At 51.8% G+C, this 22644-nt stretch overlaps 1 protein-coding gene across 1 annotated transcript in view; it reads right to left on the bottom strand.

Moving 5' to 3' along the window:
- RASSF5 (Ras association domain family member 5) overlaps positions 1 to 22644 on the bottom strand; it is a 62156-nt gene that overhangs the window by 27813 nt on the left and 11699 nt on the right. The window contains exon 2 of the mRNA XM_032878492.1: positions 9202 to 9323. Coding sequence (XP_032734383.1) covers positions 9202 to 9323 — 122 coding nt within the window. The remainder of the gene's footprint in view (positions 1 to 9201; positions 9324 to 22644) is intronic.

Below are 22644 nucleotides of genomic sequence, written 5' to 3'. Positions count from 1 at the left end.
TGTGCACAACACGCCAGCTGCGAGACCTGGTTAGGAGAAGTTCTAAGTGACACTGTGTTCTTTTAGGGTGCTGCTATATGCCATTCCAAATATTATGCATATTTGCTGCTGTCTGAATAGGGCTTCTGGAAGTCTTTTTACCATTCACTGCTTGGCCAGCTCTAGAACCTTGAAAGCAGGTTGTTATACCCATTTTACAGATAGGAAAGTGAGGGAAGTAACAGGTTCCATCACAGTTCCTGCTTCCTAAGTCTCTTCCCTCCAAGTTAGTGTCTTTCCCCCACCCCGCTTCACCTGCCAATGACTCCAGGCCTACAAGGGAGCCATGAGTAAGAAGTCAGCAACACAGAGACTGTGTTGGTGAGGACCCTGGGATTCGAAGAAATCTGCAAAGATCAAACACAATACAATAAGTTGGCCAGCCTCCAGGAGGAAAAATCTAGACTGAAGCTCCAGGGGCCTTAAGAGAGGAAGACTGGATTCCTTTCAGTGTCTAATGACCCCATCAGCACCTCTTCCCTATGAATAATCGGCACTGAGAACCTGGGAGAGGGGGAGAAGGGGCAGGGGAACGCAGGAGCCACTGGCGGGGAACACACAAAAAACAGGGACTGGCTGTTCTTGTCCCTGAGCCGGGGAAGAGGCGTCCGGACCTCCAGCTGCAGCCTAAGCCTCGTGAGCCTTAAATCCAAGGCATCGTGCTGGGGTTCCGGAAGCCCCACTGAGATGGTGAAGTGGGTGACTTTCCTGGCTCAAAGTTTCAGATGATGAAAGACACTATTTTAAGCTTTCTTCCTTTCTCAGATGTGATCCTGACATGTGCCCAGATCCCCTCATTTGATCCACCGCGTGGTTCCACGTGTTCCAGAAAAGCAGTATCACAAGACCGGGAGCCAGGAGCTGCTACTCTATCCCAGCTCCAACTCCGGCTTGATTCGGCGTCTGGAGCTGCTCATCACCCAAGGATTCCCCCGCTGTCCAGCTGCAGGGTGTCGGGGTGGAGGTCAGATGGGGGGGCCTTGTGACCTACCAACATATTCAGAGGCTGAAAACCAGGGTGACGTGCCCCTCGACCCCTGAAACAGAGTTTGAAATTATTCTTAGCCGGTACGTGCAGGCCTCGTACGACTAGCTTTGTGTATCCTTTCATTTAATCCCTACAACCAACTGATGAGGAAGCTACAGTTCTTATCTCTCTCTTACAGAAAGGAGAAGGAGGTTTGGGCAGGTTAAGCAATCTGCACATAGTCGTACATGCTGGTTCATGGTGGAGCCAGATGAACCCAGTGGGTCTGACCCCAGAACCCAGTTCTGGAACACTCCATAATAGTACGTGATTGCTCCCATAGTACCATCCTGCCTGAAATCACAGGCCATCACAAACCACGCAGGACCTGCTTTCCCAGTCTGCCTATGTCCTGTCTTCCCATCAGCTTATTGGGATTTTCCAGGGTCCAGCCACTGTCTTCTGGTCTTGGCACCCCACACCCCCAGCCCAGGAGCTTAGTCTGATGTCTGCCAGTGGTGTCCATCCTACCTCACAGACTCGTGCCTCAGAACCCTCTCCCTCCAGGTAGCCCCAGGTGGAGCTACATCTAGCTCCAGCCATAGCTCACTGAGTACCCGGGGCTCCCCTCTGAAGCCTTGCGGGCACCAAGCCCGAAACTGAGCTCATTATTCCCTGCTTCCCCTCCCCCTGCTCCTTCACCATGAGTAGGTCCTCGCTCAACGAATGCCATGAATGCAGATTATTGCAAAGCTTTCTAAGAGTTTCCTTTGTTTCCATCTCAGCCTTCTCCAAACTCCCCACCCTCTTGTTGCCAAAGTCACCCTTCTGTACTAAGATCTGATCAGGGCTATTCTAAAACCTTCTATTCAAATTTCAACTAATAGTTACTGAATATTACTGCACTATATTCCTTACTCTGTGCCCAGCTCTAGTTGCTCATTCTTTCATCCTTTCATTTAAGAAATATTTACCAGGCACCTTCTACATGACAAGTACTAAACTAGGAGTTCGGATTGAGGCCTGGATAAGACATCGTTTCTGTCTCTCACCACACAGTCTAATAGAACAGCAGGAAATAAGTTATATTAGAATTGCCAAGTTCTTATACATTTTCTGATCTCACCAGATCAGCACAACCCTGCAAGGAGATATTTTGCAGATGAGTAAACTGAGGCTCAGAGTGGCTCATTTGCCCAAGGTCACAGAGCAAGTAAAGGGTAGGATCTGATTTCAAACCCAGAGCGCCTATATCCGACAGCTTTCCATGACAATCGTTGTCCTTCATCCAACAACTCTCCAGTGCCTGCAGTGAGGTTCCAAATTCTAGAGCAGGTCTTCAAGGCCCTTCCGGACCCAGGCCCAGCCAGCAGTCCATTCACACCCACCTCCAGCCACAAGACAGCTTCTCTCCTTCAGCTGCGCGGAATTTGTTCCACGTTCCTGGCAGCTGCCCTGCCCTCTTGTGGTTTGTTTTGCTGTTTTCTCTGCCTGTCAAAACCCCCCAGGTCCTCCCCTCTTCCTGACACATGTTCACCAATCCCGACAGGACGGCCTCCACCTTCCCCATGCTTGTCAGAGGCAACCTTTCCCAGATGTCCTCTTGGTGGTGGTGGGGGGGGGGGTGTTGAACCTTAAGAATTCCACTCTCCATCCTGAGAGCTTCATTTTACAGCATTAAACCAGCTGTGCAGAGGGAAGAGCTCAGTTTCTCCCCAGACGACTTCCTGTCATAAAAGATGAGCGGCTACACACCTCTTAGGGTAGGCTCATAGGAGATTGGCTTTCTCGCGGGTTCTAGCCCACACAGCACTTCTGTTGTTTGGCTGCTCGCCTAAGAGCTTTGACAGGGCCCTTCCACTTAAAATCACTAAATGCACTGAAATTAGCCCAAACCAAGAGGCACGGGTCCTAAACAGCTCCTGCCAGGTCTGACTCAGCCACAGGGGCGTCTACCTTCTAACTGTCCCCTTCTCATCAGGCTAGAGAATCACAAAAGATGTTTCTGACCCACAATCCCCATCTCTCATCTGCCCCTCTCCAGGCAAGACCCAGGGCAGTGTGGTCTCCAGGGTAAGACACAAACAACTCTCTCACCGTGACACATATAAAGCTCCCTCCTCAGAAACTCGGGACTGACCTGGCCCAGCCAGAGGCCATCTCAGGCAGCCACTGTTTCGCAGGTAGAAGGAGGAGGTGGGGCTGTGATGAACAGCTGGGAAAGGTCTCCAAAACGTAAGGATTTCTAGAGAAATAAGTTCTAGAGCTCTGCCCCTCCTCAGAGCCAGGATCTCAGGTTGGGAAGACTCTCCGCTCTGCCAGACTGGAAACAAGCTCTGTGGGTTGGCCTGAGCTGGTCAGATAGGCCTTGGGGCAGCTCCTGTGAGAGGCGGCTGTCTAGCGGAGATGAATCACTGACAGCCTGGGCCAGCACTTCTGGCTTCTAGAGCGTGGAAGGAAGTCTGTGGAAGGTGGAGAGGCTGTCTCAAATGTAGCCAGAGTGGAACAGGACAGCTGGGGACTGGCCCTGCCTTTGGCACATGTGGATGGGCTGACAACAAATGAAATACAATGGGATCATAAAATATATTCAATTAATCCAAAATAAGATGGAGGCGGGGGAGGGGGGAGAAGGAACACAGAACAGAAAGGACGGACAAAAAAATAGAAAGATGATAGACTTAAAATCTAATTATATCAATAATCACATTAAATGCAAATGATCTAAATAACCCAATTAAAGGGCAGAGATTATCCAATTGGATTTTAAAATAAACAAGATCCAACTATTTGCTGTCTACAGGAAATGAGTTTTAAATATAAAGACAAACCTAGCCTAAAAGTAAAAGGATGGATTTATAAATATCATGCTCCTGGTAATCAAAAGAAAGCTGGAGTGGCCTGTATTGATATCAGACGAAGTAGATTTCAGAGCCAAGAATATTACCAGGGATAAAGAAGGTTATTTCATCATGAGACAAAGTCAATTAATCAAGAGAACATAATCCTAAATGTTTATGTAGTGAATAATGGAGCTTCAAGATTCAGCAAGATAGAAGCCTAAGGAGAAATAGGATATATATATATATATCGATATATATAGATCTAGATATATAGATATAGCTATCTATAGATCTTGATAAATCTATATACCTAACCTATATAGATATATATCTATATACATACTTATATATAATATATATAATAATATATATATATTTTAGGAACAATTATATTTGGACATTTCAGTCCCTCTCCTTCAATAACTGATAAAACAAGTAGACAGGGTATAGATGTGCCTTAACAAAGTTGTTACCGGTCACAATCCAATGTGATACACCCTTGGGGAGCATTTCTGAGGAGACCTAGGACCCAGAACACAAGGAGGTGCCCGCAGGTGTCCCTCGGTAGGGTGTGTTCAGGCCCCGCCCCGCAGGGACAAACCCCCGCCTCCCAGGCTCTCCCGACTTGCTTCTGGCTCCACCGTGTGGTAGTTCTGGGTTCAGCACGGGGCCTTCCTGCCGAGGGTTGGGGCAGGAGTGAGCAGGGTTCTGGAAAGGCAGAGCCTCGGGGAGAGAGACGGTGGCACGCCTGTGGGAGGGAGCACAGGGCCAGGAGCCAGGAAACTGGGCTCTCCACGCCAGCTGAGTCACCACCACGCAGAGGCTGCAGGGGCCCTACTAAGGAGTGACAGCAGAGGGTGGGGGTTGTGGGGCGGTGGCAGAAAGGCACCCCGTGTGACTGATCCACCCTGGAGCTTGGGAAGCTGCCTGGATGTCCCTTTGGTATGTAGGTCTCTTGGTCTATAGAGGGGAGCAACAGGCAACTGTAAGTCTTGAAGCAAACGGGCTGCTGACCACAGAGTCATAGTGTCCTGGTTGTACGTCCAGGAGAGTAACCCATCTTTCTGGTATTTTGGAGAGCTGGCAGAGCCAGACCGTGAAGGATTTCTGCCCTAGTGCAGATTCGGGTTGATTTCAAGGGCCGTGGGAAGCCACCACAGGTTTTCATCACGGGGAGGACAGGATCGACCCTCCAGTAGGGTCACTGGAGGCAGCAGAGACAGCCCTCCCATGCTACCTCCAGATTCAAAGGCCTTGATCCGCACACGCCCTTGCACACATCTTCCCCCCGAGCCTCACGTCCCAGCACAACGCCCATTCCTCAGCGGAGAAGCCCAAGGCCCAGAGAACCAGGAGGCTGGCCCCCGGTCACATAGCAAGTATGCTGTCTACACAGTCTGGATCAGAACCTAGCTCTTCTGTCACTGAGAAGCTCGTTGCTTTCCTTAAGAAAATATTTATTGCTTTAAAAAAAACTTCTACCCTGGAAACAGATGAAAGCAACAGTTATTCAAGCAGCACTGATGCAAACAGCAAAAGCTGAAAGGTATCTAACTCTACCCCCTTGGGACTCTTACCCACCCCCAAGGTGAAACCTCTTCAGTGGTTTGCCGAGTGGTGTCCAAGCCCTCACTCTACACTAAGACACACATGTACATATGTGTGCAAAATACAGATAGGCTTGTCCTGTGGCGGGGGGGTGGGAGCACTTGTTATCGCTTTGCACTATTCCCCACAGTACGTATGGACTGAGCTCTCCTTCGGATGCGTGCCTTAAAATTGGCTTGGACAGCTGGAACTTTCTTCCCAGCTACCCGGGCTGTCTCCGCTGCTTACAGTGCCCCTTAGGCAGAGGCTGGACCCAGGGCCCTGGTCATCGAAGAGCCAATGACCTAAGACACTATCCTCTGTTTGCGGCGTGTCCCACTGATGGCATCCGGAAGGATTTTAGATTCATGCCCGGCTAGATGTACATGGAGGGAATCTGAGGTCGTCCCTAGAAACACACTGTTCTTTTCATTTCAGAGAGTAAGTATTAATTGAACACATGTCAGGGGGAAAAAAATCCTCTGTACATCAAACCAGTGATTTGAGGGTTTTCTAAATTTCCTTTAACACACGCTTTATTTAAGTTTAATGAAATGAATCTATTTAAAGAGAAATGTTGGGTAAATAGTAGCACAGGTGGAACGTGGCTATGGCCGGCTCCCAAGTGTGGAAAGTACCCGAGCAAGGTTTGGGAGCTCCCAAGGGAGGGGCCGGGCTGTGCAGCCAGGAGCCAGGGGTTGCTTCCCTGAAAACAATGAAAGGCATGGACCAAACTGGCAAACTCACACGCCATTGTGAGGGTACTGGGGAGTCCCTGAGGGTTGGGTTTTTGGTTGTGGTTTTTTTTGTTGTTGTTTTTGTTTTTTCACCAGAGGAGCAACTTTAAGAACACATGAAGCATAAGGTCTTTGGGATGCTACAGCCATACTGGTAATTTGTTGTGCTGTTTGGCCAATGCCAACAATGTTCTCTAGGAATCAGGCTTTAAAAAAAAAAAAAAGGGAATCGGGCTTCAAATGAAGAAGGGATCTGGGGTGCACGTGAAGGAGATTTGCTAGGTGCTTAAGGAAAAATCGCATGTGTCAGACCTTGGAGACCTCCAAGGAAAGACTGTAAAAGCAACAGTTTTATGGTGGAGAAGGCATAGGCAGGCAGCTGCCCTTCCTCTGCTGGCCCTGGGTGTCTCCCACATGGCCCTGTCAGCTAGCAGCCGGGGCTCTGAGTCCATCTCTGCCTCCCCCACACACAACTCCTGCCCCCCTCCCTCCCTCCATGCCTCCCTCTGGCAGAACGGCAGAGAGAAGACAGCTGGAACCTTGGGATTACTGCTTTCCAAAGGGGGATGCCAAAAACGTATCTACAGGGTGATCTCAACCATGTTCTGAAAAATGTATGAACGTACGGGAGGAAAACATAAAAAGGTTAACCAACAGCAGTCTCCTCCAGTTGGAGGAAAACCAGTGATTTTTCTTTTCCTTAAAGAGTGGAGAGGAGAAAGGACACAAAGCTGAGACCCCCCCAGCAGCCATACAGCCCCCAAACTAGCTGAGTTCAGACGGGGCCACAGCAAATGCCCCCGGGGAAGACGGTGCTGGCGCATGAAGCTAGCTCAGCCCAGGTGACCGTGTCAAGGTGAAAGAAAGCTCCATCCTGGTATTTAAACTGAAAATCAACTCAAGGCGGAAATCAGCACAAACACGCTTTATAGAGAAGGGGAGTGAGCCTGGAGCACGGCCCGGGTTTTATTGATAGAAGGCTCGGTCCTGCCCTCGCTGTGCTGAAGCAGGCGGCCAGGCCTGGCCAAGGCAAACAAAACAGCCTGACCCAGCTGGGAGCAAACCCCACTCCAGGCCGTTGGCGGCTGGGGGCCGCTCGGCACCCACGGGGGACACTTGGATCCCCCCATGTGGTTCTGTATGGCTCCTTCTATAGTTCAGTGGGGGATCTACTCTAGACACGGCCTCAATTCAGCTTCCAGAGGGTTCTGAGGTGGCGTTCTCTTCCCAAGAGAGGAGAAGGGGCCACTTCGCTTCCAGAGACTCAGACTTGGAAGGCCTCGTGTGCTGCTGGCATCCCAAGCGGGAGAAGAGGTATAGAGCAAACACCAGGGCCTGCTCTGGGGCCTTCCGCCCCCCTCACCTGCCAGGCTAACCTGCTCCAGGAAAGGCTTTCTCAACCTCCGCACTTGTGGACATTCAGGGTCAGGTGATGCTTTGTTGTGGGGGCCTGTCCTGTGTCGTGGAGGGCAGTCAGCAGCTTCCCTAGTCTCCCCCATCAGATTCTAGTAGCATCACCCCAGTTGTGACAACAAAAAATGTCTCCGGAAACTGACATTTTTAGGAAACGTTGCTGCCCGGTGTGCTGTGTAACCACCCTCCTCCATCTCGTAAGGCAAACCTTCAGCAAAATTCTGCAGCATTCACCCGGGTTCAGGAGGTCCGATTCGTCTCCTTTTCCTCCTCACCCCTCATGGGGCAAGGCCCTCCCAAGAGGCCTGGCTACATTCAGGCTACACCATAAACAGTTACAATTCCAAAGTGTGTGGAAGAGGCAAAGAGTTTTTAAAATATTTATCTTAGAATCAATTCAATCTCACTCTTATAAAAACATACATCATATTTGTTTTCTAGCAATGCTTTCTTAGTCGGAGAAAAGAGGTGGGGGTGGTGATTACTGCGGTCAGCTAGTATCAGGATTTGGGGTCGACTTGGGATTTCCCAGGGCCACTGGTATTCTCTTCAGGAAATAACGAGTCATCCAGCACCTATATTGTCTCTCACAACACTCTGAGCATTTTCCTCATAAACATGGTGCCTATTTGATTATCTCGTTCCCCGATGCTGCTGCCAGCCCAGAGAGGCCAGGGGCCATGTCTGCTCCCTTCATCACTAAGTCCTTGGCATCTCTGGGCCTTGCATACAGTCAACCTTCAAAACATATTTGCTAAATGAATGAATGAATGATATCTGGGGACCCTCCTTACATCCTTGACTAGCAACCATGGACTCATACATTAGGGATCAGATCAAATGTCACCTCCTCTGGGAAGTCTTCCCTGATTTCTCCCAACAGAACCAATTGCCTCGTGTACTCAGAACACTTGATTCATACTTTCCATTGCAACATGCATCATGGTATACACTACTGGGTTGTATTCTGCCTCCCCTGCCAGAATGTAAGCTCTCTGTGGATAAGAACTGCAATGATGTATCATTTACGATCTCCACTCTCCCCAGCGCTCGGCACACAGGGGACACTCAATAAATCCTTGTTCAGTGCAAGAATCAAAAAATGTTCTCCCGACTCCATTCCAAATCCTAGACGTCAAAGTTTGGACGCATCTATTCCCTGGTTCTTTAACACAAGTTAAGAATATCTCCCTGGCCCTTCTGAGGTTGAATCTAGATTGGCTGCCTGATTGGCCCACGGCATGACATGCTTAAAGAGCCTCAGCCCCAAAGTCCCTACTGCCCCAGGGCCACGAGGCTTCAAGGGACCTTCAGGAGCCTTCTCTCCTTTCTATCCTCACTACACCTGCACCTCTGGCTTAAAATCCTAGGTCAAGGCAGGCCCTGCACTTGGAGAGACCTAACGAGGATTTCTGAATATCTACACACTTCTTGGGGTCACTGTTCCTGTTCCATCCTGCTGTTCCCTTGAAAAGGGGTGTGTCTGGCCAGAAGGGGACCCCAGCATCCAGCTTGCATGGAATGCATGCTGACCAGAGCTCCTGGGCAAAGAACGTGGAGCCTAGGCTACCAGCAGAAGCCATTCTCCACCCGGTCCTGGAGCTCTGCTCCCTACCTGGCTGAAGATTGGAGTGAGGGTGCTTTCTGGAGAGGGTCTGTCCCGGGATGGGCCTTCCTGCCGACTGCAGTCCAGCTGGATCAGGTGACGGCACTCCGGGTGGCAGGTGAATTTACAGTCTGGAAGGAAAGAACCACCGGGAGGTTAGGAGTCAGGTAGGATCCTGTCCACTTCCACCCAGAGAAACACCCCGGGAGACTGCGTTTAGCTCCAAGAAGGAAGAACATGCAGGAGAGAAGTGGCAGCTGGGAGAAGAGCCCACGGCCAGCAGGGATGCTGAGAGTTAACGCGTATTTTACACGTTGGCAAACTGTTTCCACCTCCATTATTTTGTGTGACCTTGCAGTCATGATTATTGCCACTTCACAGACAGGAAACTGGGGTCTAGGGACCTTAGGGACTTTCTCAAGGTCAGATTGTCTGACTTCAGGCTGGTGCTCTTTCTACCAATTTATATTAATCACCGGGGGATCATGGATCCCCAGAGAAAGATTTCACTTTTCTGGGCCTCATTCTGCCAATTCGTGAAATACAGGTAATAGCTTCCCTGCCTGGGGCCCAAGGAAGTATCTGGTTCCAGGGGAGAACAGGTCTTAACAAATTAAAAGTGCCTCCAGGGACAGAGGCATTTTCATCCACAGGAAGGGCTGTTGCCTGTCTCCAACCCTGACCCCGCTCCAAACGTGGAGGTGGCTTCTCTAACCCAGCTGAAAGGGTCTACGGTGAACATTCCACATCAGGTGCCCCATGGGAGAGCGCGCGTCTCATAGACAATGTTCATTTCCATGGAGGCGGGACTTAATTTCCAGGGTTGAAAAGAGCCTTGGGAACTACTCTGGAGGTGGGGAGACCGGGGCTCAGAGGGGTGAGTGAGTTTGCCCAGTGACACCCAGCTCAGCGGCGGAGCCTCTGCTGGGGCCAGCGAGGGTCGGCCAGGCGGCCCTTACTGCGGAGGGCGGCTGTGAAGCAACGGGTGGCCACTAAAGACACCCACGCACGCCCACCAGCAGGTGAAACCTTCGGACTTGCTCCGGTTTCAGTGGGGCCCCCACAGAGAGCTGCTGAGCCTTCTGGGCTCACGTGTCCTAGAGGTGCCACAGCTCAGCCAGAAGATCCTCCAGCTTGGGTGTGAAGTCGCTCTTGGGACTGGCTTCCTGACTTTGCAGCCAGGTGTGTGGGGATGGGCGGGTGTGGGCAGGGTTTGTGGCAGGGGGTACGATAGCCCGCCCTCATTTGGATAACCTGGGAACCACTTTTGGCTGATAAGAGCTCAGGTTCTGGGATGCCTGGGCGGCTCAGTTGGTTGTGTCTGCCTTCAGCTCAGGTCGTGATCCCAGGGTGCTGGGATCGAGTCCCACATTGGGCTCTCTGCTCAGAGGGAAAGCCTGCTTCTCCCTCTGCCTGCCCCTCCCCCTGCTTATGCTCTCTCTCTCTCAAAAAAATAAATAACATCTTAAAAAAAAAAAAAAAGAATTCCGGCTCCTGACACTCTTTTCCTTCCTTATAACAAGTTCCAGAAACCAGCCCATTTGGACTTTTCCTTTGAAAGCCGCTGTAGCACCCTCCATCTTGGGCCAGGGGTGGGTCTCCTCTTCTCCCACTCTTCTGGGGAGTTTTGAAGGGAGGCCCCCACTCTCCCCAGCTGCCCTCTTCCTTACCCCCCGCCCCCCGCCGCGAAAGGTGAGCACCTGGGCCACATGCCTCCCACAGGTCTTGCCATGAATGTCTGCCGGAGAGCACACAAATGCAGAGACACGCAGATTCCAGAACCCCGTAACCATCTCACTCAATGGTCTGAAGCCCCCGGCCACCTTTCCAGGATGGCAATTAGAAGCTCTCTGACTTACCGGCCTCCTGCCAAAGGCCACCAACATCTCCTCCTTCAGACCCCACCCCTGTCTAAGCCTTCCTGACTCTCCTCCATAGAAGCCTTCCCCTCACCTGGGGACGGAATGGCGAAGCCGTTGTCTGAGGTGGGCACCCCATGCCTCCAAGTGCCCACATGCATTCCCGGCCCCCTGCCCCTGTAGGAGATCTCTGCCCCGCACAAGGACAGCCTCACGCCTAGTGGGGTGAACAGCACAGGGGGTGTGCGGGCCAGGCCTCCCTTGCCTGAAGTGCCCGGAAATGCCGGGGCTTTGCTAAGGCAGCCCCGAGGCCAGAGGCCACACAGAGGAGCATTGTTCTGGGACTCCGCTCCTGGGACGCACCTGTACCACCTCTGGCAGCGCACTGAGCGGTGAAGAATGCCACGGGGATGCCAAGAAGGGGAAACAAGGGAGAGAAGCAAGGACTAGAAGCTCTCCTAACTCTACAGCAGGCAAAAGCTGTCACCAGCTCACAAATGGGGAAGCGGCTCGAGACAGGAGAAGGTCTTCTCGTCTCTTCTTTGAACTCCTGGTACCTCTGACACAGGCACTGTATGTACCTCTGTGTCTCCAGTTCTCTCACATTCTGTCTATCCATCTGTCTGTCTCTCTGACACACACAAACACACACATGGCCCCGAAAACAGCACCAAAACCTCAGGAAGATTTTTTTTTTCCTTTTTACAGTCCCGACGCCGCGCTGGACAGAGCCAAGGAACGGAAGACTCCAGGAAGAGTATTGGGGATTTTATAAAAAGCACATTTGAGCACCAACGACGTTGTTCCATCAGACCGTGTAATCACAGACTGTAGCAAAACCACTGGAACACGTCTTGATACTTCCAGGCCCCTGGAAATGCTAAGCCCAGGGCTTTTCGGACAGCAGAGATGAAGTCAGAGCCCCATGCCCTGCTCTAAACACAGAAGCAAGCCCCACCGGCCCACAAGCCTGCAGGCCTGACATGCTCCTGGTGGAGAGATCCGGGAGGTTCCAGAGGCAGGGCTGCGTTCCCCTGGGACTAGGTGGGTGACCCCCACAGGCCATCTTTCCCCCAAGACAGCTCACCATGAGGGCTGCCAAGCCAACTACTTGGTATCCATTGCCTTCCCCAGCCTTCAGCTGGTGTTCAGTCTGGACATGGAAAGGGAGAGGACCCCTGGGGGGCACAGAGCCACAGAGGCACCTGGGAACGGCTCAGTCGTCCCTGAACAGCCAGCGCTGCCATCTTTGGCAACAACTCCAATGTCTTACACACAGACCTCCCCACACTTGAGGGTGATGAGGAATGAGACAGGACCCCTGGGGAAGTCAGGCTGCCTGGGCAGACAGGACACACATGCCTGAAGATAACTAACGAGTAAGACAGCACAGGGAAGGGCCTGACTGCCCAACAGTTCCAGGAAGCCTGCCTGCTCAGGGCACAGCAGCCCCTCCCAGCCACAGCAGTCTGGGAAGTTTTCTGGGTGAGGCAGGGTCTGGGGAGCTGGAAGAGAGGACCAGATTGCCAGAGACGCGTATTCCCACGTCACAGGGCCAAGAGGGGTCAGGGAGCTCCGACATCACAGAACAGATAGGAGGAGGATCTCCCCGTCCAGAGGCAGCAGAGATCAGGGAGCAACATTCCTAGGTTCTAATCGGAGTATCTTAGGGAGAACTGGCATTTCTTGACCCTTGTGTTGTCATCTATAAAATAGAATTATTATCCCTTCCTTCCGGGCTCTGCCCTTCCCTTGCAGCTCTAACCCCTGGCCCCCTTCCCAGGGGCTGCTTCGGAGAAAATGAATGTGCCTCCAGCTCCTGGAAGAGGAGCCTATGGAAACAGAAGGGCCAACCCTAAGGAGAAATGATGGAGACAAATCACAAAAGGGCTCCTTCTCCGAGGAGGGACCCCTGAACCAGGATGGACAGGAGCGGCTAGGGCCCGCCCTCAGCACCCAGATGACATTAGTTCCCCAGTTGTCCTGTAACAAAGGACCATGAACTAGTGGCTTAAAACAGACATTTGTTTGGGTTTGGGAGGCTGCGAGTCTGATAAGGAAACATCGGGCCCTTCCACCCCAGAGCTGCACGCTAGACCCCGCGACAAGGTGGAGCTCTCTGCTTAACTCCCTCTGAGGCCAAGGCATGGGAGGAGGGCGAGGCTTGCACCAGGATGACCTCTGGGCCTGCGGGGACCTCTGGGTCCCTCAGGCCACCCTCACAGTCACTTCGGGCTCAGTGAAGACCAGCTTCTTGCCCCGTATGGCCAAAGACACCTCAGGGGCCCAAGGGGGAAGCATGACAACCTCTGAACCTAGGAGCCTGTGCCCGTTCTCTGGGCACCCCAGGCCTTCTTGGTGAAGGTCAACTTCAGAACAAACCTCCTTCCTATCTCCCCCTTTCTGCCTTCAGGGACCCGGCCCGTACTGTGGTGTGATGGCAAAAGGATGCACTTAGAGGTAGACCTGGCCTTCAGTCACTCTACCAGCTCCATGACCTTGGGTAAGTTATTGAACTTCTCTGAGCATTAATCTCAACTCTGAAAGGGGAACGAGCCAGCTCGCGGGGCTACCATGAGGGTTCGGGGTGGGGTCTTGATGCAGAGCACTGCACGGGGGGGGGGGGGGGCCTCGGCTCCACCCCCGTGCCCCAGCCCTGCCCTGCCAGGCAGATGCCTCAGCTCAGCTCCTGGCGGGCGATCTGCGGTCGGTCTCACCAAACTTCCTCCAGCTAGTCATTTCAAAGCAACACCCAGGTGGCTTTAGTTGTAGAGTTATTTGGTTCTAAGACTGTACAGGCCAAAGCAAAACAAAAACAAAGGGGCACTAGAAAATGCAGTATTAACCTAAGTTGACATAACATAAGAAGCAGAAGTCAGGGTTGTCCTGGTCCTCCAGAGCAAGTCAGTGGGGACAATCCCCAATATCAGGGGTCCCTTCTCAGACCTTCTCAGGACACTTCAAGGGACCCCCATTCTTGCACTGGGAGTCCCTCCACACAACTCTCTGGGTTGGACCAGCTGTGGCCACTCAGAGACCACCCAGATCGCCTCCAACACTCCTGCACCTGTCTGTCCAGTCACCAGCCTGCTTCCCCCTCTGCACGCTCCCCCCCCACACACACACCATCACCCTCCAGCCTCCAGCCTATTTGCTACCCCAGCCAGGAGTGCCCTCTCTATGTCACCCCAAGATTTCCCCTCAGACCTCAGGCCGTCTTGCAAAGGACCCACAGGTTAATGGACCCTCAGCAACACTGCCCTCCAAGTTTCGAGCCTTGCTCTGGGCCCTGCTCAGTATTTGAGAGGACCTGAAACTATTAAACATTCAGAAGGGGGTTGGTATGAACCGGATAAGTGACCAGAGTGAGGAGGGGTGATCTGCCTTTTGCCAAAGCAGAGAGGCCAGAGTCTGAGTGCTGACCTGATCTCAGACTACTGTCCCCTGTGCCTCAGTTTCCTCTCTGTGAAGTGGAGGGATAGTAGTATTGGCCTCGCAGGGTTGCCGTGAGAATGGAATGAGATACTCAGGTAAAAGTCACATAAGATCTGATACAAAGAGTTCAATACGTATTAACTCTTCTTATTAACTGGCCAAAACCCAAGGTGGCATCGCCATTCCAGAAGCCTGTCTGTGCATATCTTGTCCAGACCCACTGACCTTCCTCCAGACCTCCACTAAGTCATGATGCAAAAGGTCCCGAGGCACCCTCAGACCTCCGCTGAACCCCTATTCTCCAAGAAGGGAGGCCCTACGGCTCAGCTCCCTGCATGAGTGAGGTGCCAGGTGGACACAGCTAGCCTGGTGAGGGGTGACTCTTCCCTACTTCAGAGAGGTACCTCTAGCTGCCCCTAGATGGCTCCCTTCCCTTCCCTCCTCCCCTCACCCCTCCAATATTTGAACTTCTAAGATCTTACTCAGGTTTCAGAAAAGAAAATTGTTAACCAAGTAGATACTGTCCAGTATTTAGGGGATGTGGATAAATGAGAAGGTCCTTACGTCTAAGATACTAATTTCCTACAATAATTCATCCTGAGTGTGTATCTATTTGTATCTAAATAACTCTTCCCTAAACTGTTCATCTCATGGTTGTCTACGACAACAAAATTGCCAGAAATACCCATACCCACCTATAGGTGGCCAGCTACAGTTAGGCTATTTTTTTAAATACATATTACTTAGCCATTATATAAGATGATGCAGATTGATACTGGTCAACTTGGGAAAATGTCCACAAACATATCACTTGAAAAAAAAAAAAAAGGTCACGTTCTATGGTTCTAATTATATAAAAAGACACATGTGGCTAGACACATTGTTCGGAGAGCTACCTGGAAGGAAGGGGACATGTTTGCTCAGAGGATGGGATTTCAAGTGTTTTACCTCTCTGCATAGTTGCTAAGTTTTCACAATGAACATACATTCTTTGCTAATGGGAAAAAAATGCTACAAAAAAGGAACGAAGAAAACTCACGTACCTACACTGCAATAACAGCAAGAGCCTTTCTACACTCCCTGTATGCATGCCAGATGCTTGGTATTCATGATTTCACAAAGTCAATACTATGTCTGTAGGACATGTTGCTTTCCCTATTTTTAAAAATAGATTTTATTTTTTAGAGCAGTCTTAGGTTTGAAGCAAAACTGACCACAAGTATAGAGAGCCCTTCCATATACTTCCGGCTTCCTCCTAGCCAAATCCCATTATCCCCCCCCACCCCCACCCCGCGAGGGGCACTTTTGTTACAACTCATAAACCTATGTTAGCATGTCACTCTCCAGAGCCCCGCTTTACCTTTGGGTTCAGTGATGGTGGTGGCGTACATCCGATGAATTTGGACAAGTGTGTAACGATATGTACCCACAATTAGATTGTCGTGCAGAGTAGCTTGATTGCCCTAAAAATCCTCTGTGCTCCCCCTGTTCATCCCTCCCATCCCCTCACCCCTGGAAACCACTGATCTTTCTCCTGCCTCTGTAGCTTTGCCTTCCCCAGAATGTCATCTAGTTGGCCTTTTGGGATCGGCTTCTTTTACTTCGGAACCACATTTAAAGTTCCTCCGTGGCTTTTCGTGGCTTGAGAGCTCATGGAGTGCTGAACAGAAGCATTCCATCGTGTGGAGGGACGAGAGCTTCTCTGTCCATTTTCACCTACCGAGAGACATCTTGGTTGCTTCCAGGAAGCTAGAGCAAGGCTGCTATAAATGTAGTCTACCTGTGGGGTTTTGTGTGGACATAGGATTCCAGGTCCTTTGGTCTACTCCAAGTTTAGGGATGAGCATACCAAGACTTGGAGGGGTGAGAGCCTCCCAGCGAGTCAGCAGCAGAGCTGACGAGAAAACCTACCATAACTAACTCCTTCTCACTAGCCCTGTTTTCTGCGAAGCTGTTCCGCAGAGCCGTCCTCTTCACTCGGTCCTATCCCCCCTACCCTGCACTACTTGAGGCCGAGGAGGAGGGCGTCATGGAGGCTGGGGGTAGGGTGGCTAGTCCAAGCCCAGAAAATAGTGTGAGCCAATGGCATTTGAGCAGCGAGCGCTTTTTCCCTCTGCCCCAGCAGGTCATGGCCACGGCATCCCTCCGAGGTCCCCACTGCACCCTGGGAAGTGTCCATTCACATTTCCAGTCCCAGCCCAATCAAGACCCTCAGCTTGGGAGCTCTGGACCCCACCCATCCTGTCTGCTTGCTCTGGCCTGACTCTAAACATGGCTCCCAGCACCACCTGCCTCACAGAGGCACCAAGTGCCCCCACTCAGCAGCGGCGAATCAGAAATCCTTAGACCATGGGGTACCTTAAGGCGCGCTGTGTGCTGGGCATGAAGAGGTCTCTGAGAAGAGGTGCAGGGGACGGAGCCCCTCATCGGGAGCTGGGGAATGCACAGAACCCAGCCTCCAGAGTCCCACACATCTGGGTTTGAGCCCAAACTCTGCTTCTAATGGAGTATGAGATGCCTGAGCAATTTACCTAACCTCAGTAAAATAGAGAATTTATTTAGCCTCGAAGTCTTCATCTGCAAAATGGAAGCAGTCCTATCTTCCTGGCCAGCAGATTTGTTGCCAAAATTAAAGAGAATATAGGTAGAGCATCCAACACTGCCTGGCACATAGTAGGTGCTCAATAAAGGGTAGTCATCACCTTCCACATGTTGGGATTCCTGCGTCTGGGTGGCCCCGCCCCAGGGTGTGGTGCTGGCCTCTCTCCTTCGGGGCCCTCTCCCAGAGTGTTACAGGGAGAAGAGCCATGCAACTGTCCAGGGAGCTCCTCCGACCTGCTGCCGTTGATGCGTCCAGAGGAGGAAGCCAGGGATGTGAGCGGGGGAGTTGTGTTGGAGGGTGGGAAGATAGAGGCTGTGGTTTGTCAGGCTTGGAGGTCTGCAGCAACTGCCAACACCAACACCATCAATACATTTGTCATACTCCTGGCTAAACTCGGAGTGAGAGTGGGGCAAGGGAAGGGCAACTCCCTGCTTGTGGGTCAGCCAGTCGGGTCAGGACATCTGCTTCTCTGTGCTCCCAGGAAGGCCCGCAAACCCCAGCCCTGCTGAGACCACATACTGTAATTTCTTGTTTCGGAGGCCAGACCCCCCTGAGGGTACTCAGCACCCCCTTGCCCTAGCCTGGACGGTCTGGAGACACACCACTGCTCCCCACCCCCACTGCACAACCCCATCCAGCACACACACACAGCCCACGGCATGGACCAGAAAGCAAGCCAGAGAGCCAACAGGAAGGGCCTCGGTAGTGGCAGGGGAGCGACCTGGAAGCCAGGCCCACATCCCAGGGTAGAGACTGTAGGCAGGTCCCTCCCACAGACAGGGAAGGTGGGCGGCGCTGGGCACAGGGAGGCCTCCGTCTCTGCAGGAAATGCCAAGAGGAGACGCGTCTGAACACGCCCCAGCCAGGATCAGACTTTCAGTTCCCACGTAAAACAGAGGGCTGGGGTGGGCGGGCTTTACGGGAAGCAGGCGCCCCCAGGTCAGGTGTGTTGAGCAGAGAGAGTGCCCCAGAGGTGGGGTGATTCTGGAACGCCTCAGTTAAACTGAGGACGCGAGGCCACCCCAAGATCCTGGTCTTCATCCTCTCCCAAAGCGACCAGGGAGGTCCAGCATGTGGCAGGCCTGGGTGGGGTTGGACGCGCGCTTTTGAGTGACAGGTCTGTGCTGAAGGGAAGGGCAAAGGGTCCTGCCCTGTTGCTCAGGGATCAAAGCAGATTATAAGATTCTTTCTGGGATCTTGGTTGCTAGGCATCATGTGTAAGTTGTTAATGCCTGAGCCTGGCTTCTCCCCTGACTCGTCCCCTGCCAGCCTGGCTGACTCTGGGTGTAGACCCTGGGTGCCCAGGCTGGCCTGCAGAGGCCCAATCCTGCCCCGTGTGGGTGGGGGGGGGGGTGCCTCTCAGGCAGGCCCATTAATCATCTACCTCCAAGACAACCACACATCCCGAGGCCAAAAGCAGCCACAAAAGGAAGGCGCTGTGGCCAGGCAGGGCTGGGGATGTGAGCTGGGGGGGGGGGGTTGGTATTTGAGGAGGGGCAGGTGTGGCAAGAGAGGGCAGGACAGTTCACAAGTTCAGACAGACAATGCAGGAAGTGAGGGAGGCCGCAGACGGTGCCCTCCCTGGGGCGTGGGCAGGAGGGGGCCACAGCACACCTTTCTACATGGTCTGTTTTGTGCCACGTCAGTCTTTGGGGGTGCTGATCCTGAGCCACATTTGCATGCCTCCTGTCCCGTGCATACACGTATATATGTTTAAAAATATAAACACGCTTTATAGGGTTGAGCCATTTGTAGCATCGCAAGCTTCAACCACAGCTGGTACTAACTGGCCCCCTGCTGGGACTCCAGCACGCTCCCTCCGGCTCTTAGGCCCCCACCCCCTGGTTTTCCTATATTATTTATACTTCCGATATTTGTAACTTTGACACCCTCTTGTAGCTGTAATTCCCACAGTCATCTGTAGTTCGTTCTACTTTTAAATCGATTCGGTCTTTTTTACAAGAGCGACACTATTTTTCATTTATTCTAATTAATCTTTTGGCTGACGGACATTTTTTGGCGTATTTCCACATGCACTCTGTTTCCCAATCATGCTTCCAGCGTCTGGGAGAGCGGCGCCACTGCTGCAGGAGCTGCGCTGCAGTATGGTGGCTTCCACGGCGGTTTCTGGGTGACGGGGCGGTGGGGAGGGGATGTGGGTGAAGGAAAGAGAAGTAGGCGAGTCTGCAGGCCCCCAGTGTGGTATCCCAGAGCATCTCTGAGAAACCCCCGCTGTCACACCCTTGGACAAGAATAGAAAGAGGTGATACATTTGGGGGGAAATGTTAAAGTTCATGATTTCAGGTGGGGCCCCAGGGTGGCAAAGCCAAACAGATCTCATCCTTTGTGTGCAAGGGTCTGTGGGCTTGTTGGCAGGACCAGCTGACTCCACATCCAAAGAAGTTCAAGTTGTATTTAGGACATGGCCAGACAGACAGACATGCAAAGATATGGCACCATTTTTCAAGAGGGGCAATGAGAGCTTGTGCCCCCAGCCCCCATCAGGACATGTGTGCTCAGAGAGGCACAGAGAGAACATTACCTTTTCATACAGTTCTGCCCCTGTCTTTCCACAAAAAAACTAGTTATTAGTCAGTTTCCCGTGTGTGCAGGTATACATTCATCCCACATGTATTTTTTGAGGGCCTTCAAGGTAAGCCACTGTTCTAAAGGATAGCATGTTATACCCAAAGACTTTCCACAATAGGAACAAGTGGACAAAAGAAAAAAATTATGTATATATATGACACTATATATATATATATATGTATACACACACACACACACACACACACACTTTTTTTTCCAGTATAGATATGTCTTATTTTGATTACCACCATGGAAAGAAATAAATTCTATTGCCAGAGCACCTTAAGAAAAGAAAAAAAAAATACTTTAAAACACTGTAGGCAGCTGGGTTTAAGGGAGTTGTACAAATAGTAACAAGCCCACGGTATCCGAAGCCAGTGTGGGGCTGCCAGATGCCCTCTCGGCTTCAGGCCTGCTCAGGAGGGGCCTCTGCCCCCCCCATCCCAGGCATGTGTCACTATGCTCTGGGTGTAAGAGAGACAAAGCAGGTGGGATCCCCCACCCCCAGGGGCTCAGGTTCCTCTCCACTCGTCCCTGGGCCTCTGAGAAGACACCAGGAGTCTGGGTAGCTGATAAAGAAAGGACACGATCCCTAGTAATGAGGGACAGATATAGAACGAAGAGCTTAAGGATGGTTTTTTGGGTTGTTTTTTGCTTTGCTTCTGTTTTATTGTTGTTATTATTTTCAAAGGTTTATTTATTTTAGAGAGACAGTGTGCACGCATGAGCAGGGGAAGGGGCAACAGAAGAGCGAGAGGCTCTGAGGCCGACTCTGCTCAGTGAGCAGAGCCCAACATGGGCTCGATCTCACGACCCTGAGATCGTTACCTGAGCTGAAACCAGGTGTTGGACGCTTAACTGACAGAGCCACCCAGGGGCCCCGTCTTAGTGTTTTAAAAGCAGACACCATCTCTGAGCAGGGGCAAAGGGCAGTCTAGCCTCTTGCGTGCCTACGGTATATTTTTGGCAGTGTCCCACAGACCCCAAGGAGAAGAACAGCTAAACGAGTTTGCAAGAAGCTCTGCCCAGGTGTCCACAGCCTGCAGGGCGGCAGGGGAAGTTGAGACGGACGTGCGGATCTGAGGGCGCACACAGGTGTATGCACACAGGTATGCCCATCAGGGCCAGGAGGCCCCAGGAGCCCGGGTGCACCCAGAGGCCCTCCTCTAGGGGACAGCCAGGCTGCTGCCTCCAGCTGGTTTTTCCACACCTGCGCTGATGTCACTTGCCCTCAAAGTGCCAATCACCGACCAACTGGGTGAAAGGAGACTTTCTGCCTCGAGAAGAAAAGTAAATAAATGACGTCTGCAGGAGACTCACAAAGGCTTCTTTACAGCTGAATCCCTGTAGAGCCAAGACCACCTGAGGTTTCTGGACAGACCCAGACTGTTTCCCGCTGACCCCCAGCAGCCTCTTCAGATGATACATGACTTGCTCCTTGGCGACATGCTTGCTCAGCTCGAATGATGCCCCGTGGGCTCATCTAGCCTTCCTCGTTCATTAAGCAGTGTGGCAAACTCAATGATGGGAATTTTTCCGGAGAAGGTGTGTGAGTGTCATGCCCCTCCCCCACTTGTGCCCGGGCAATCTTCAAACCCTGTCTCTTTCACGAAGATGCCGGCGGTTAGCCCACCCTTGGGCAGGTGTGATGGAAGAGCAGGCAACCGGGTGCAGCGGGGGTCGGGGTGGGGGCGGAGAGGGGGCTCGCACAGGTGACCTACCAGAAGCCATTACTAGAGGTCAGTAAATAAGAGCAGCTGTGAAGAAGGGACCTGCTATGTGACAAACATCATGTCAACTGGTTTACATCCGATGTCACATTTAACTTAAATGACAGCAGCCTGAGGTCGAGATTCTTTGCCCAGTTTACACTGGGAGTAACCGAGGCTCAGAGAGGTTCCTCTGTACGAGGAAGGCCCTCCCGCCAAGAATCCAAGATCCGGACTCAGCTCAGCTTGGCTCGAAGCCGGTGTTCCTGCATGCCCTACTATAGGTTGCTGATAGATTCCCGCAAGTAAGATGAGCTCTTCTAGAAATCTGCAGTCCACTGTCTACCGCTGCCATCATCTCTGAGCGTGCTGTCCCCCCCTTCCGATCCATTAAGTCCAAATGCTAACACAAGCTAAACGAGCCCGCGAGTCTTAGAGGCAATGCAGCATTTGCCTTGACCTTAATGCTGCCACTCCAGGTCTGATTGATTTTCTTAAATCTATAACTCCTTGGGCTGAATAGCAAAGGAGCAAGGGAATGATCTGTTGAATAATTCTTGCAGCGGGGGAGGAGGAACGCAAAGGCAGGAGTGAGCATTTAAATTGAGAAACTCAACATCCAGCTGTCTTCTCAGTGAGAGCCGCAGTGTGTATTAGGCCATTGAGGAGGATAAATTATGCAGGCTGGCTAAGAGTATTTGTCTCCAAGCAGGGATTAGGTCTAGTTGAATTACAATTCCCACTTCTTAAGAGGTAAAACCTAGATCAGAAAAATCATATTTTCCAGAGTCAAGACCATGTTGTCTTTTAAACTCTGCTTCCGAAATCTCAGCCCAGAGAGGACTGTTTGGTTTCGTTCCATTTCTAAAAGTCAGTGTTGTGACCTGCTGGACATCCACCCATGCCTGAATGGGTACAAGAACAGCGTGGAGACAAGTGGGACAGGAAACCTCAAGGAAGCTTTCGTGCTCCAAAGATCCAACCACCAGCAAGAAGTGGCAAACGGTCAGTAAGGGGACTAGAACCCAAGGCAAGGGGTTCCAGGCCTGGCTGTGCTGCTCTGGTCCCTAGCAAGGGACCTTACTTCTCTGAGCTGCTGCACCTGTGAAATAACCAAACCCCCTTCCCACTCCCCCTGTGCAGGGGTCTGGAGGGAGTACATGATATTGAAAGTAAAAAAACAAACATAAGTGCTTCAGCTCTTTGTCAGAAGGGCGCTACAGAAAGAGAAGACGCTGAGATAGCATGACAGAGCAGA

This window comes from Lontra canadensis, unplaced genomic scaffold, assembly GCF_010015895.1.
Source record: "Lontra canadensis isolate GAN:19392208 unplaced genomic scaffold, GSC_riverotter_1.0 scaffold63, whole genome shotgun sequence".
NCBI classification, from domain to species: domain Eukaryota; kingdom Metazoa; phylum Chordata; class Mammalia; order Carnivora; family Mustelidae; genus Lontra; species Lontra canadensis.
This window is presented reverse-complemented; position numbering and strand designations above follow the sequence as displayed.